Genomic DNA, 16,416 nt, shown 5'->3' with positions numbered 1-16,416 from the left:
TTTTTTCATCATATGAAATGGGAGTTAGTAGCAGTTATAAGCTTATAGGCCCTCTAATAGCAATAGCTGGTAGTGACTGGCAGGCTCTCATCCAAGGGGAAAAGAGGAATAAAAACATGTTATACAATGGTAAATTTGTTTTAGATACATTGTATTTTATATATATTTTATGTATTTTACATGTGTATGTATAGATTTTTGTGTATACACATATTTATATACATGTCAAATGTAAAAAGACAAATCAAAACATAGGAATATGCTTTATTAATGTTAAGATGTTAAGGACAATCAGCCTATCTTAATAGTTTATGAAGCACCTCTCCTACCCTTCCATTCCCCATAGGTAACACTATCTTAAATTTTGCATTTGTATAAGTTTTTGAAGCTTTAGTTAGACCCGAAGCATTTATTTTTTATTATCTTAAAAAGTTTATAGCATTTTGCAAAACATTTGTTTCTTTACTTCTGTATTTCTTTTTATTTCTTCATGGTGAAGAAATACTTTGGAAGCTGGTAAACCTTTATTCTTGCATTTGGTTTGTCACCTTCTATTCTCCCAGCCTTCCTAGAGAATTTCTTAAGGTCATCCAACTTTCTTTTTATTAGTATCCCCAGACTGAGACCAGCAGAGTAGCACTGATGGTAACATTTACCGTTATCGTTTGGTATTGCAGAGGATAGTCTATCTATGTGTTTTTGTTTTTTTTTTGTTTTGGTTTTTTTTTTTACATTCCACCTAGTGCGATGAGTAAGAAGTATGTTTAAACTCACTTTTTTAGTTTTGTTTAAAGGTAAGATATTTTTCTTATATAGTTAATGAACTTAATAAAAAGCAATGTTTAGTATCATTCTTCACTTGGACACTTAGCCTTTCTTTATCGCCCCCCCCCCCCCACTTCATCTCTGGTAATAATCAATTGTCAGATCACAATCGTTGAGGAAGGCAAAAGGTTGGAAAGTGGATAATGATATTTTGTTTAGGAATGAAACTTACACATTATAATAGTTCCCCTTTACCCCAATATTCCTGGGTTTTATAACAGTCTGTTCCGCTGTTGAAAAGCTTTGAATTAGTCTGATTTGGCATTGCCTTGGGCATCCAGTGGTGAGAATTCACCATTACTGCATTTCGGAAAGAAAAGAGTCAACAGTAAGTATTTTGTTCCTCTTTGAGTTATGTATATTTATATATGTGTGTCATATATTTGTACACTAGTATGAGGGCAAAATTAAACTAATTTCAAGTTCTTAAGTGACTTTAGTGATTGGAAAGAGGTATTTAATTGACACCCCTGGAGACTGAAATCTTTTGTCTGTCCACAGGTTTTTATGGGACTGAATTCCCTGGATAAGAAAAAAAGCTCACTCTTCAAGAGGGCCAATAATTTGAGCCAGTTGCGATAGCTACTGTAGAATTTGAAGTTGTTATTTTAATGATACAGATTTACTGATGTATCTAGTGGTATTTAACATTCAATGTGTGTTATAGGATCCTGATGGAGAAAATGCTCGTAGGGCATTGCAACGGACAGGAGGATCATTTCCAGGAGGACATGTACCCGATATGGGATCGGGGTTGATGAATTTACCACCTTCCATTCTCAATAATCCAAACATTCCTCCTGAGGTTATCAGTAATTTGCAGGCTGGTAGACTTGGTTCCACAATTTTTGTTGCTAATGTAAGTCTAAGCTTTAGTCTAAAATTTTGTCATTCAGCTATTTAATTCTAATCATGAGATTATTAAATTAGATGAATGGGTTGTAGGTTTATAGAACATTTTGCTTATTTTTAACTAAAGTAAGCGAAACAGTAATTATTGTAAACTTGAACCCAAGTCTATATATATATATATATATATATAAGGTTAGGGTATAAGTATGAGTAGGATTCTTTAAGAGAGAACTGTGGAATTTATAAATACCTAAGCAGTTCTTGAAAATGTTTACTTGCATTATATGTGATTTTTGTTCATATTGGGAAATGGACTTCTTTCTTTAGCTTTGTTATTTGATATTTGTGAATGTGCATTGTAGTTGGTTTGTCATTTGTTCTAAGCTTTTGAAAGTCAGTGATATCAACAATATTTTCCAAAATCTGAATTTCTCTCAGTAAAAATAGATGTGCAAGTTTCAAATGTATAAACAGGATTGGGCAGTTGAGGACTGTTTTGGGAATTAAAAAAAAAAATTAAGGATAAGGAACAATGTGGATGTAGCTTAATTGATTTTAAACAACTTAAGATGTTTTTATTTGAATATTCTTGATGTACTGTCTATTAAGAAGTATAGTTCTTTATAGTTTTGACAGTTTAGAAAAGATTTGTTTGTATTATTTATAAATGGGAAGAAGGGTTTATTAGGTATGTAACTTTATATAATTTTATGTTAAGCTTGACTTCAAAGTTGGTTGGAAGAAGCTAAAGGAGGTGTTCAGCATAGCTGGAACTGTAAAGCGGGCAGATATTAAAGAAGACAAAGATGGCAAGAGCAGAGGAATGGGCACAGTCACTTTTGAACAAGCAATTGAAGCAGTTCAAGCAATTTGTATCCTGATTTACACTTTAGCATTATTTAATAAGGTTGAAGAAGATTGATACCATTTTGTGGGGGTCATGGATTCGAGGTTGCCTGACTTAGAAACGTGTATTAGACTTTAGTCTCCAGCACGTAAAACCTTTACTATGTCCAAGTACTAAAGTCACTCTTAAAACTTGAATTAGCTGTATTGTATAAGCCTGGCTTGAACTTTTTTCTACTTTCTCTTCCTACCACAACTAATTGTATGTGTATCTGCTGTTGGCAATTAATATAATCCATTGTACATTTATGCAATTGCTTTAAAGGAAGCCTTGTTAATTTTCTTTTTTCAGTGGTTGAATTAAATTATATTTTATTTATAAAGTAAAACTGTAAAGCAAAGACTTCAAGATTTTTCTTTGAGTATTTGGAAGAGACTAATATAAATATAATAGTAAAGATGTTGATTAAAATTTTAGAGGTAGTCTGACTCTTAAGATTATTAAAAACTGTGTGTTCAAGTATAATTTTATAGTCTTAACTGAGTTTCCTTGACTGAACCAACAGCTATGTTCAATGGGCAGTTTTTGTTTGATAGACCTATGCATGTGAAAATGGTGAGTTTCTATATATCACTTCAACCCTCCAACCTCTTCAAATCTTTTATCTGTTCTCCTCTGCGTTACAGATCCTTTTAGTTATGTATTAACCGTATAATAAACTTTTTTTGCAATTAGGATGACAAGTCTGTCCCTCATGAAGACTACCGTTCACATGATAGTAAAACACCACAGTTACCACGTAAGTAAAAGTTATTATTAGAAACAGTGCAGACTATTTGTTTTTCAATTTTATTATATACAAAGCAAAACTCTTTATTTTTGTGCCTGTATCCCAAATTGCCCAGTTTAGGGTTAGTTTTAGTAGTTATGGAGTAGGTCGTCATGATTGATGAGGAAGAGAGAAGATAAATATGTACCATTTTTTTTTTTTTTTGGTGGTTTTTCCTGGTTATAAAAGCAGTACACACTAAAAAAAATTGGTAAGTTCATATACACGAAGGGAAAAGGAGACCTTTTAATTTTACCACAAGAAACCTGCATTATAACACTTTTGTGTATTTTTTCCAGTCTTTCCTTATATGTATATTTTTTTTTCATGGTTGAGTACTACCATATAAATAATTTTATATTTTTTTGTGTGTTTAATAAGCAGTATTCCGTGTTGAAAATTCTTTCCAAGTATTTTTATTGGGTGTATAATAGTCTCTCGTGTAGATGCTCCATAGTTATTTCACTGTTATGTTAGGTATATTTATTTGTTTTAACTTTTTTCCTTTAATTATCAACAGAGTAATTCATGTCTTTGTATACAAATATGTGGTATGTTTTTGGTTATTTCCTTCAAGTAGATAAACAGGTTCTCAGGTATGCTCATTGATCAGTATTATCGAATAGTTTTCCAAAGGATTATAAAACAGTGTAATGTACTTAACATCTTTGTCTCAATGCTCTATCTGCAGAATGAGGATGATAATAGCACCTATATCATGGGGCTGGCATGAGTGTTGCATGAGTTAATACATGTAAAACACTTAGAACAGTTCTCGTATAATGTACATACTCAAATATACTAGCTCCTGTTCTTACGATTTTATTATACTGTCTCCAGTTTTTATTAAATTTTTTTAATCATAAAATATTTTAAATATACAGGCAAAAATAAAATTACTCCTGTAGTTATCACAGGCCATATTTGTTTTAGATGAGTTTTCTTTAAAGTAAAATTTTACAGATAAAGTTGAGACTCCCCCTCTCTCCTGACCACCAGATACCATACCAAGAGGAAACAACTTAAGGAATATAGTGTTTATCATTTAGGTTTTAGTCATTTGGCTGCGCATTTATACATCCATAAACACTACATGAAATTGTTTTGCTGGATATAAAATTTGGGGTGAGTGACATCATATTGTATATATTATTCTGCAACTTGCTGTTTTTGGTTTAATACTGTTTTTGAGATGCATTGATATTGATAGATGTAGCTTTGGTTCCTTCATTTTAACTTGCTAATACCACATTTTATATATTTTTTTGTTTTTTAGGTTATTCTAGCTTTCATCCATTAGAAACAGTACTAAGTTGAGGAGTATTTATTCTTTTTCTGTTAGAATAATCTGTTCTCTCAGTGTTCACAAGAAATTACTTGTAACACTGTCTGGCCTTCCTGTATTATTTAGGGGAAAACTTGAACTAATGATTGTTCATATTTCCTGTTGCTTCTTGAGTCAATATTGGTTATTGCTATTTTTCTAAGATTTTTACCATTTTTGTTCATTTTCAAAATTATTGGCATAAAATAGTTTCTTAAATTTCTGCTACATCTATAATTTTTCCCTTTGATAAATTCCAAAGGTTTGCGGTTTCTCTTTTTTCTTGGTCAGTTTTGCTTAGATTTTTCAGTTTTATTAGTGCTTTCAAGGAAGTGAATTTCATTTTTGTATCTTAATTTCTGCTCTTCGCTTTAATACTTTCTTCTGCTTCTTTGGGTTTAGTCTCTTTTTTTTTTTCCAAATTCCTTAAGTTGAATGTTTATTTCACTAATTTTACAGCCTCTCTTTTCTAGTAAAAGTAGTTATAACTATTAAATTTAGCTGTTGTACACAGGTTTTGGTATGGAGTATTTTTATTGTGATTTAGTTTTTATTAAATTACTATTATGATTTCTTCTTAAGAGATGCATTTTTGAGTTTTTAAATGTATGGGGCTTTTTCTTATTAATTTTTAACTTAACAGTGTGGCCAGAGAAGATATGATTGTGATTCTTGGAATTAATTTGGACTTTGCATTATGGCCTAATATATGGCACTTTTTAAATATATATTCCAGGTGTGCTTGGTGAGTGCAGTGTTCTGTATATGTCCGTTAAATCAAGTTTGTTAGTCATTTACATTTTCTTAGGTCTCTACTAATAATCATGTCTGTGCTGTCAATTATTGAGAGATGTATATGGTAAAATTTCCCACTGGAATGTTGGATTTGTCTTATTTTTTTCTTGTTTTTACTTTAAATATTTTGAAACTAACTTAGTAGGTACATCCAAGTTTAGAACTGACATATTTTCTTAATGAATCAAAATTTTATCATTATAAAGTGATTTTATCTTTAGTAACTAAGTCTTTTGTCTAATATTAATGTAGGTACAACAGCTTTGTTTTGTTTATTCACATTTATTGATTTATTTGGATTAATTCCCATTATCTCATTTTGTATTTTTTTTCTGTTTTTTGCAAATATTTTTCTCCTATCTTGCTTTCTCGTTTAGTGGTTATCCTGGATTTTTAATATAGCAATATAAACTCTGAAGTTAATGTAATTATTCTTTTACTCAATAATAGAGTGACCTTTGAATGTTTTAGTTCTGATCACTTTTCTACTGAATTATGAGCTATTATTGCTCATTGACTTAGTTCTGTATTGCTTAGTTCAGTCCCATAAATTAGGCATTACTATTATTTACCTTTTTTTTTTTTTTTAATCTTTCTCTGCTTTCACAGACCCTGGCACTAATTTTTTTTTCCCTGAAGAATATATTTTAAAAGCTCTTTCAGTGAGGATCTGTTGTTAGTAAATTGTCTCAATTTTGGATAGTCTATAAATGTCTTTAAAGATAGTTCTACTGGTTTGCAGTTTAAGATTGATAGTTATTTTGTCTCAGCCCTTTGAAAACATCCCCGTCTTCTGGCTTCCATTGTTGCTATATTAAGTCAGCTGTCAGTTGAAATGTCTTTCTTTATAGGTAATCTTTGTTCTTCATGTAGCTGATTTTAAGATATTTATCTTTGGTATGCAGTTTTCTATAGTGTGGGTATGAATTTTTACTGGGCTTTCACAATATGAGAATTCAGGGTTTTTTTTAAGTAAAGTCTGGAAAATTCTCAGCTCTCGACTTTGAATATTGCCTTTTCTCTCTTTATAGGGCAGTCTTTTCCTGCCTCACCCAAATTTACCTTATCACTTACTAATTACCATCTTTCAGGATCCTGCCTGGCTTTCTGCAGGGGCTCTTAACAGCAGGGGCTGCTGGTTTACTTTGCTACTATTAGTACTCTTCTGTTTATTTAGAGGAAAAAAAAAATCCTCTGTTGTATTCAGACTTCTATATCTATTCTTTTTGAGATTTATGTTTTTATATACTCTTCTAATATGAATTCATAGACTTGGACAGAATCTGTTTGTTCTAGTTAATCATATTAATGCCCTCATTTTTCACTTCTCTTCTTTTGCTCAAAATATTGTAACTTGTCAAGTGGGACCCTTCTCATTTCCTATGCTGCTGATACTTTTCATAAAAGCATAATTTCCCAGATTTGGGAAGTTGGGGTTTTTTTTGTTTTGGTTTTTTTTTGTTTGTTTGTTTGTTCCAGAGACATGGAATTGGCCTAGTTTCAAGGTGTCCTGGTTCCTTTTAATGAAGAATGATGTCAGAGATGAAAATATGAGATTTAGGTGTAGACATGAGCATTGCTGATAGTCAAATGTAGGCCATTTTTAGAAACTGAGCCGAAAAAAGATAATTCTTTTACTAGATCACATTAATCTTTCCAACTTAACACAATATGCTTCTGTACTTTATTTTTTAAAAAATATATATGGTATATCGTTTTCTCAGCCCCTGCCACTTAATTGCTACATTCACTATCAAGAACTTTAAAGCCATACTCAGATTTAGTAGAATAAAATAGTTCCCACTCAAATGTTAAGTATTTAAGGTCATCAAATTAACTTCTTAAAGTCTGTTTTCAACAAATTTAATTAGTTTATTTTAAGAGAGGTACTAAAAGGAATACTGAATTTAGAGACAGAAAACCTAAATTCTAGTTCTAGCTTAATCACATAGCTAAATGGCATTATACAAGTAACTTAAGGTCTCAAAAGTTTCCTTCTCTATGGAAAATAGATGTGAAAACACTTAAGGTGCCATATAAATGTCAATAAATATGTCACGGACAGGGGCACCTGGGTGGCTTAGTTGGTTGAGTGTCTGCCTTCGGCTCAGATCGTGCTCCCGGGGTCCTGGGATGGAGCCCCACGTTGGCCTCTTTGCTCAGCAGGGAGCCTGCTTCTCCCTCTACTGTTCCCGCTGCTTGTGCTTCCTCTCTCTCTCTCAATCTGTCTCTCTCTGTCAAATGAATAAAATCTTAAAAAAACAAAATGCCGTAGACAAAGCCAGGTAATGTGACATTTATTTTATTCAATATTATGTTTTCATTGTTGTTGACTTTTTAGTTTGATTTAAAGCATCTTAAAAGTAATTCTTCTATTTTAAGTGGTTCTACAAATTTGAGCAAGGTTCTCATTTTCAGATATGTATACCATTTATAAGGTATATAATATTATTCAAAATCCTCTTGGTATTTCATTAGTCCTTTTCAGTATGCTTTGAACCTAGGATATAAGATGGGCCTGCTTCATAAAACACTTCCCATTTACAAATGGTATTATAGTGAGGCTTCAGTCCGCTGCATTTTGATGAAAACAATAACCAGTGCTCTTATTTGCAAATTTGCAAGATTTTGGAAATATTACTACAGGCATCTAGCTTTAAAAAATTTATTTAGTGCCTGTTAGTTTTTTATATATGGGGTTAGTAATATTCTTATTTATGTTTTAGGCGGTCTTGGAGGGATTGGAATGGGACTTGGTCCAGGTGGACAGCCTATTAGTGCCAGCCAGTTGAACATAGGTGGTGTAATGGGAAATTTAGGTCCAAGTGGTGAGTATTCTCACATTCTTATTTCTTTTTAAATGGTACATTTGCTAGATTACAAAGTTTATGTTTACTGGTTTGTAATAATGTTCAAAGGACTCTTTTATAGTTGAGCATTTAGGATGTCATTCAGTCTGAAAATAGAATGAAACCTTGAGAGCAGAGAACAGGGAAGATGGTGAGCAAAGATCAGGCAGGTTCCTCTGAGGCCACCTTTGTTGTAGCTAGCCTTTTAGCACTTTGGATTTTAAAATGTCTGTAAGGCAGAAGGAGAATATTTAAATGTAGTGCCTTGTGTATCATGGATATACTAATGTATATGGCTGAAATGCTACCCTATCATAAGCAGGTTAAATTTATATGTATAGCTGGGAAGCTAGCTTTTCAGAGAGCTGTTTGGTTTTTTACCTGGACTAATTTACAGTTTGTCTTTGAAGATTAGTTTTTAAACTTTGTGGTTTCAGAACCCTTTTACTCTATTAAAATTTGTCGAGCATCCCAAAGTGCTTTCGTTTATGTAGTTACATAACTACAGTATTTACTGTATTAGAAATTAAAATTTAGAAATTTAAAACTACTTACGTATTTATTTAACAGTAATAAACTCATGTTAACATAAATATAATTTTTAAGAAACTAAATTGTATTTTCCAATACAAAAAAAATTAGAAGAGTGGCATTGTTTTTACCTTTTTGTATATCCTTTGATGTTTGGTTTGATACAAGACAGCCATGCTGTTGTATCTTAGTTTGTTAAGTATCATACATCGTGTAGTTTCTGGAAAATTACACCTTATATTCATGAGAGAATGAAAGTAAAACAGTCAAATAATATCTTAATATTATGTGATGAGTGGAATAGTTTTGACTTATTGGACCCCAGACCAGACATCGAGAACTGTGTCTCAATCGATGGACTAATAAATGCTATCACATTCCTGTTTTTGCTGAGGTGCTATAGCTAAACTTTTAAATTATGAGGGGAGCTACGGTGATCGTTCTGACCCACACAGATAGAAACTTTGTCCCTTACTCTTAGGCCCCCCACCCTCCTTAAACACATGCTTTTTTATTCTTAGTTGTTTACTGCTCCCTTAGCTGCCATGTAAGGGGTCCTTCCTTTTGGCTTGGTCTCTAAATCTGCTGTGGTGATGTGTGTGTGTGTGTGTGTGTGTGTGTGTGTGTGTTGGGGAAAAAAAAAAAAGTGAACGATTACTTAGTCCTAGATATTCTCTGCTTGAATATGAGTGTGACCAGTGAATTTTGTTTTCGCATTCAATAAATACTCATAGAAGCCTTTTGATTAGACAGCTGATGTGTCATAGCACACCTACCACCTGTGCCCCACTGCTTCTCTAGTGTCCATCATGACTAGACCAATGGTGTCTCTTGCTGTATTGCGTTGTGTCATTCTTTAGTCATAAAAATAAGATTGACTGAACGTACATACTGTGTATTTTATTTGAGGTATGGGAATGGATGGTCCAGGTTTTGGAGGAATGAATAGAATTGGAGGAGGTATGTATAAGCATTTGTTTTTTGTATGTACCCGTCACCATTTTTAGTAAATTAGAAGCTGTGTTGAGAAAGAATTCCAAAGGAAAAAAACAAGTCATGGTTTATTGTTGGCTCACACCTAAAGGCTGCTAGCAGAAATTGAGCCTGGTACATACTTAAGGGATATGGAAATTGATGTGTTAAGAAGCCCCTGGACAAGGTAGGGTGGATGAAGAGCTTACTGATGAGACTTAACATTTACAAAATGTACCTTTCAGCTATATAACTGTGACAGTCAAATCTCAAAATTAATCTTTATTCCATAGGAATTGGGTTTGGTGGTCTGGAAGCAATGAATAGCATGGGAGGATTTGGAGGAGTTGGCCGAATGGGAGGTAGGTAAATGTAGGAATGGGTACCGTAGATGTCTTCGGAGGGCATATGGGCCTAGGGAATAGGGACAGGCAGGATGGGACTGGGGATATTATATGGCATGTGAGGTAAGTTGGAAAATCGTGGACTTTTTTGTATTTGTGACTTTTGCTGTCTTTTCAGTTTAGTTTCAAAATTTTCCTAAATGGATTACCATGTACTGATGCACTTGAAAAAGGGTTAATTTGTTGCATAATCTTTTCAGAGCTATACCGCGGTGCGATGACTAGTAGCATGGAGAGAGATTTTGGACGTGGTGATATTGGAATAAATCGAGGCTTTGGAGATTCCTTTGGTAGACTTGGTAGGGCTGGCTGCATATTTCTCCTTTTCTTTTTGCAGATCATATTTTTCAAAGTCTGTTTCCCTTTTTTTGTGAACAATTGGAAATTTATAATGTTTCACATAATTTATTACTTGATGAAAAACATTTTGGGAATTTTAATGTACTTGCTTGCTTCTTCAATATATTACGTATTTGAACCCTATTTCTAGAAGACATATTTTTTGTTTACTGTACATCTGAGAGCATAGTACCTTGGGAATTTTAAAATATGATTCAAATTAATTAGTATATTATCTTTCCATCCTTGTTTAGGCAGTGCAATGATTGCAGGAAGAATAGGAGCTTCTAACATGGGTCCAGTAGGATCTGGAATAAGTAGGTTTAAATTTTACTAGAATTTATTTAGTAATATTTGAGTGCTTGCAAAAGACTTTGCAAGAGTAGTTATTGTAGTATAGTAATACTTTGTTCTTATGTGTTAATATGTCTTGTTATAATTTAGAGAAATTTTGATACTTACTGAGCTTTTCTGTTTTATCACTATTTGAAATTTCTAAACTAACTTTGAATTTTACTTCTTTGACATTTCTAAACTAACACCAGAGTATGTGTTAACTGTCGGCTAATCCATGAAGCTCCATTCCGACTAAGGGATCTGGAGATTTCTATGATCACATGTCAGGAGCAACTTTTGCTTTAGCACCAACTTTGTTTCCTTGCCTGTTGTCAACAACTGCTGTTGGTGACTATCTTATTTCATCTGTGAACATCTTGTGTCTTTTGGTAGATGCAGGTGAATCGCCCCACTTATAACACCTCTAGAGACCTCCTGAGGTTGAGGGCTAAGGTTGAAACAGATGCTTATTTCCTCTCCTCTTAAACTTTTCCTGTGACAGAATCAAGAGTAGTTGCAACACCAAGGAATGCCCATGTCTTCCATCTGTTTCCATTACCACATTTGAGACCTTATATTAAGTCTTAAGACATGGCTCAGTTTTTGATCTCTGTTGCTTACTGATCCATGTCTCTGTGAGCTCTCCATACTTTACTGACTTCCTTTAATTGATTGAACTCTCACAAATAGGAAATACCGCCCACTTGAACTTTTCTAAAATCCTGTCAGCTAAAGATATTTACTTCCATTGTACCTTGCTTCTCATTCCCTTTCATCATTTTTTTAGCCTTGGTCATTTTCCCATCAATCTTCCCCACTTTCCTTTTTCACCTCAGTGTTTATACTTCTGTTTCCCTAACTTTATATTTGTTATTCATGAAAGTCAATTTGAAGGTAATGCTAATTTTTAGAATTTTTATGTATGGGGATATTCACCATGAGAAAAAAGGATAAGTTTTGAGAATGAATAGGATTGGAGTTAATTAAAGGGGACTCAGTGCATAAGAATGAATTGGGTATGAGTTGTGAGTTAAATTCTGAAGCTCTGGCCAAAGGCCTGTGATTCCATTTTTTGTTATCTCCTTAAGTTCTATGTAATATTGAGATTAGAAGTTAGGTTTTTCTGCAGTTACTGAAAATTGAATTGATATGAAAGAGAAATTGCTTGTAAAACAGAAGATACTGAGGTGAAAATATGTGGGAGAGTTTGATGAGACCAACAGTTAATGTGTTGGAGTTGTAATAATTTGAATTCATTTCATGTATCTTTGTTCTAGCATTTATTAAACATGGTGTTATTAAAGAAAAATGATAACTACTATAACATTAATGGATCAAATAATTGGTAGAGAATTTATATAACTTATATGATATATTTTATGATCAGAATATAATTTTATAGAAGTATATATGATTTATGTAGTGGCTAGAATGAGAAGATTCAATTAGCCATTGACATTCAACTAACTGAATGCATATCAAATTAAATTCTGTTTCTTGGAAGGTTGTTCTGTTGTGTATATGAAAATGATTTTATGTTTATATATGATCTAATTATATAAATGAATTAATTTTTCTCTCCCTTTCTTTCTCAAAAATGATTCCCTCCTCTTTTACCTCTCCTTTCTCCTTTTTCTTCCATCTTTAAAACAAAAACACCCAAATTCCCAAATCCCCCCTCCTTCCTTTCTTGAAATCCAGGTGGTGGCATGGGTGGCATGAGCAGTGTGACTGGAGGAATGGGGATGGGACTGGACCGGATGAGCTCCAGCTTTGATAGAATGGGACCAGGTATAGGAGCTATACTGGAGAGGAGCGTCGATATGGATCGAGGATTTCTGTCTGGTCCAATGGGAAGCGGAATAAGAGACAGAATAGGCTCCAAAGGCAACCAGATATTTGTCAGAAATGTAAGCAACTAAATGTAAAGGATACTTAAATTTTTTTTTTCTTTGTATATCTGTTACTAATACCTTTTTTCATTCTAGCTGCCTTTTGACTTGACTTGGCAGAAACTAAAAGAGAAATTCAGTCAGTGTGGTAAGTATGCTAATGACTGCAGACATGTTAATATTGATTATGGAGGAAAATTTGATTATAAACTTTTAAACACCGTGTTTAGACCTCACCTGTCCAGATGTTTGTTCCTGGATAGTACGACAGGTCTAATTACGCTTCAAATAAATTACCCTGCTGTCCTCTGACAGAGCAGTGCAAATTACTACTAAATAATAACATTCAGAGTAGAGCCTGTCGTTGTCTTCTGCGGATAAAGTAAGGGCTTGTTTTATTACCTGATTTTTAAAAGGTTAATACATCATCGTTTGCGTTTAAAAAGACTTTTTTCCTGTGGGAAATATTAATGAAGGGTATGTTTATATCCTTGTTTGTAGTGTAGTGCAGTGCATTGTCAACCTGACCCCAAAATGCTGACATCCAAGTGGCGTGGAGTCATTAGATGAGACCCATTCTGCACACTGTTGCCTGTACGACACAGAAAACTTAGCTGATAGCATAGAGTCCACTGCACGGAGTTCCTTAGACAGGTACATTCTGGTGGCCCTTCTAGCCCTTTTATAAACTATTCTTGGCTGTGCTGAAGCTGTCTGTACAACCTTACTGTGTTCATTAGGTCTGTAGAAGATCAGGTGGTTTTATTACTTTAAAAGAGGGCGTTTTTCTTGATGAGAGAATTAGCGTGAGTGGAACAACATAACAGATTTCCTGTCAGTACTTTTCTGCTGTTGCATGATATCCCGGAGACTGTAAACACAGCGGTAAGCTATTGAGGTGGCATATAGTGATGAAAAGGGACATTCAGTTTCTGAGAGTTGATGGAAAGTTAGGAGTATTTGGAATATATCTTTAATTTTTTGGGATCACAAGGGGAATGACTTCAGTATTCTCCCACAAAAGTAGCCTTTGGCTACTATCATAAAGTGGTAGTGATCACTTCTGACCAAAGTGATCACGTGGCTATCATCTGCTGTGTTCTCAGAGTACTTTATACCCAACTCCCGTAATAATCTGCTCACATGTTTTCTTCCGTCCTAGATGGAGGCTCTTGAGGCAAGAACTGTCATCTTTATTCTAACAGTTTTCATTGCGTTCGTACATATAGTAAGAGTTTATTAAGTGTTTATGAGTGAGTTAAGCACTCTGAGCAGATCTTACTCATTTATTCAGTTATTTACTCATTGAATAAATCTACAAATACTGTATTTTTGGCAGTCTGCTTGTCTAAGAATTAGAAATGTGAACAAAGAAAGATATTATCCCTCCTGCGCTCAAAGAACGTATAGAATGAATCTGTCTAGGAGGTTCTTTTTGACTCCTTTTGTTGATCTTTCTTTTAAATATCTCATTTATATTTTATTCAAAGAAGAGAAACTTAATACATTTTTTATTGTAAAAAAGTTACTGAAAATGAGTTAACTACTAAACAGGGAGAGCTAAGAGAAAGCAGAATTGTAACAGTTTTGCAGTGTTGGTAACATTGGTAGGAGTGAGAACATGTACCAGAATGAGGAAGCAGCATTTGGCCCTGAATCGCAGACTGCGGAGGAGTGAATGTATTAGGGCCTTAGTGAAATATGTCAGATGAGGAGCAGTGGCAGCAGGTGTAGATGATCTGTTATAGTTTCAGTAGGAAAAAAAAAATCTCCAAATGAGATACATGACATTATTTTTAACAGTAGAACTGAGATAAAGGACAAAGTGGGGCAAACAAATGACACTAATGAAAATGTGACCAATACTGAGTTGACTTTCATCACATGTAGGCATATTTCTTTTTGAGGTCAGACGTGAGCAAGGCTTGCAGCAAACTTGAGGTCTTTTGGTGGGCTTATTGATGGAGTGGCATTGTTTTGATAGGACATCGGCAATTCAAAAATAGTTTCTGAAAGGAAAAAAATAGTCTCCAAATCTACACTTAAAAAAATATGTACAGCATTTTAGCTGATAAAATGGTTATTATTCTTTACTTTGCTATTTTTGCTCTCTTATGTCCTTTTTTTGATCAGTCTACAGTATGAGAGTAATGATTTTTGTTTTATTATATTGTAAAAGCTTTTGACTTTTAATTTATATTAAAATAATACCATATTTAAACAATTCCCTACCATCTTCCTGTTTTTAACCTTGAACTGCTTTGATGGGAAAGAAAATAAGTTATGTAATAAAGAATTAAGTGTTCAACTATTGACAGCTATGGAAATTATCTGGTTTGTATGAATGAACCATCCATTTTTCTGCCATGTCCCTTTATTTATATATTTTCAAATCTTAGAAAGTTTTTTCTTTGTTAATATGGGAAGTTTCTTTTTAACCTGCTGGAAGTCAGTAATGACCTCTTTCACAGTAAAAGGCAGGTTTTTGTTGTTGTTTATTTTCCTCCTTGAGCCCAAAATGAGATAAGTGTATACTCCTGGTTGCTTCTTAATAAGAGTCTGGTGGTACTCCAGGCATCTTCCCTGGGCAATATCTGCCCGTAAGTGGCTCACTGGCAAGCCCTCTGCTTATTAAAGGTCTATACAGATCTTCCTCGACTTACGATGGGGCTGTGCTTAACCTACTGAACACCAGAGCCTCGCCTAGCCTACCTTAAACGTTCTCAGAACACTTAACATTAGCCTACGGTTGGGCAAAATCCTCTAACACAAAGCTTATTTTATAATAAGGTGTCTTCTGCCCAGTATCATGAGTGTCATATCGCATATTACTGGCTTGGCAAAAGATCAGAATTCAAAATTCAAAGTACCGTGTATCGCTTTTGCATCATCAGGATGTCAAAAAAATTGTAAGTCGAACCATTATAAGTTGGGACCATCTGTAGTGGTTAACTGTCCTTGATCGGGCAAATCCAAAGGCCCTAGAAAGTGTATTTTAGGTTATGCTACCTTCAGTACACTTCCTCAGCTTTTATAATGGAGCGGAAAATGTGTTCAAATATCCCCAAATACGTAACAAGATGAGAAATAAGTGACTGTAGTAAAAATGGATCTTTTTTTATCCTACCCTATGTAATCCCTCAGTGACCTGCATTTTTCAGAAGGCTGAGTATAAATAAATTAACTGATTCATAAGAATTGGACCCCACATTAGTTTAAGTTGTGCCGATGGGGTCAAATATATATAGTCTTTCAAACTTGCTCCCATATATACTGTCCACTCTCGCTGTACTTTGACTTTCTGGCTCAGTATGACGCAGGACCATAACATTTTAGAACTGCAGTGCAAGGAAAGCCCATTTAATTATTCTTCCTATAAACCAAATAAACAAATACAACTTTGTTTCACACATTTCCATGCTGGAGTTCTAAATCAGTATGCTTGTTAACCGGATGGAAAGTAGGGACTTGTGGTAGATTTTATTTACTAAAGCACATGCTGCTTCAAGAGTGACTAGTGGACTTTAACTCTGGAATAATTTAATAGTAAAAAATAATGCAGTAACATTAAAAATAATATACAAAGAGCATTCATTGATAGAGTCACTTTCTTTTGTTGGT

The 16,416-nt window shown here is 33.8% G+C and overlaps 1 protein-coding gene across 2 annotated transcripts in view; it reads left to right on the top strand.

The window, feature by feature from the left end:
* The window catches only part of MYEF2 (myelin expression factor 2), a 37,867-nt gene that overhangs the window by 10,470 nt on the left and 10,981 nt on the right, over positions 1 to 16,416 (top strand). Inside the window, exons 6-16 of one of the 2 annotated variants that reach the window (XM_045812073.2) lie at positions 1,493 to 1,684; positions 2,396 to 2,549; positions 3,090 to 3,139; positions 3,260 to 3,323; positions 8,199 to 8,300; positions 9,762 to 9,812; positions 10,118 to 10,186; positions 10,429 to 10,527; positions 10,822 to 10,884; positions 12,605 to 12,813; positions 12,892 to 12,943. In XM_045812073.2, coding sequence (XP_045668029.2) covers positions 1,493 to 1,684; positions 2,396 to 2,549; positions 3,090 to 3,139; positions 3,260 to 3,323; positions 8,199 to 8,300; positions 9,762 to 9,812; positions 10,118 to 10,186; positions 10,429 to 10,527; positions 10,822 to 10,884; positions 12,605 to 12,813; positions 12,892 to 12,943 — 1,105 coding nt within the window. The remainder of the gene's footprint in view (positions 1 to 1,492; positions 1,685 to 2,395; positions 2,550 to 3,089; positions 3,140 to 3,259; positions 3,324 to 8,198; positions 8,301 to 9,761; positions 9,813 to 10,117; positions 10,187 to 10,428; positions 10,528 to 10,821; positions 10,885 to 12,604; positions 12,814 to 12,891; positions 12,944 to 16,416) is intronic. The other variant, XM_045812075.2, reaches the window with a different exon arrangement.

The sequence above is a fragment of the Ursus americanus genome, chromosome 36 (assembly GCF_024610735.1).
Source record: "Ursus americanus isolate L20-20 chromosome 36, mUrsAme1.1.p, whole genome shotgun sequence".
Lineage (NCBI taxonomy): Eukaryota > Metazoa > Chordata > Mammalia > Carnivora > Ursidae > Ursus > Ursus americanus.
This window is presented reverse-complemented; position numbering and strand designations above follow the sequence as displayed.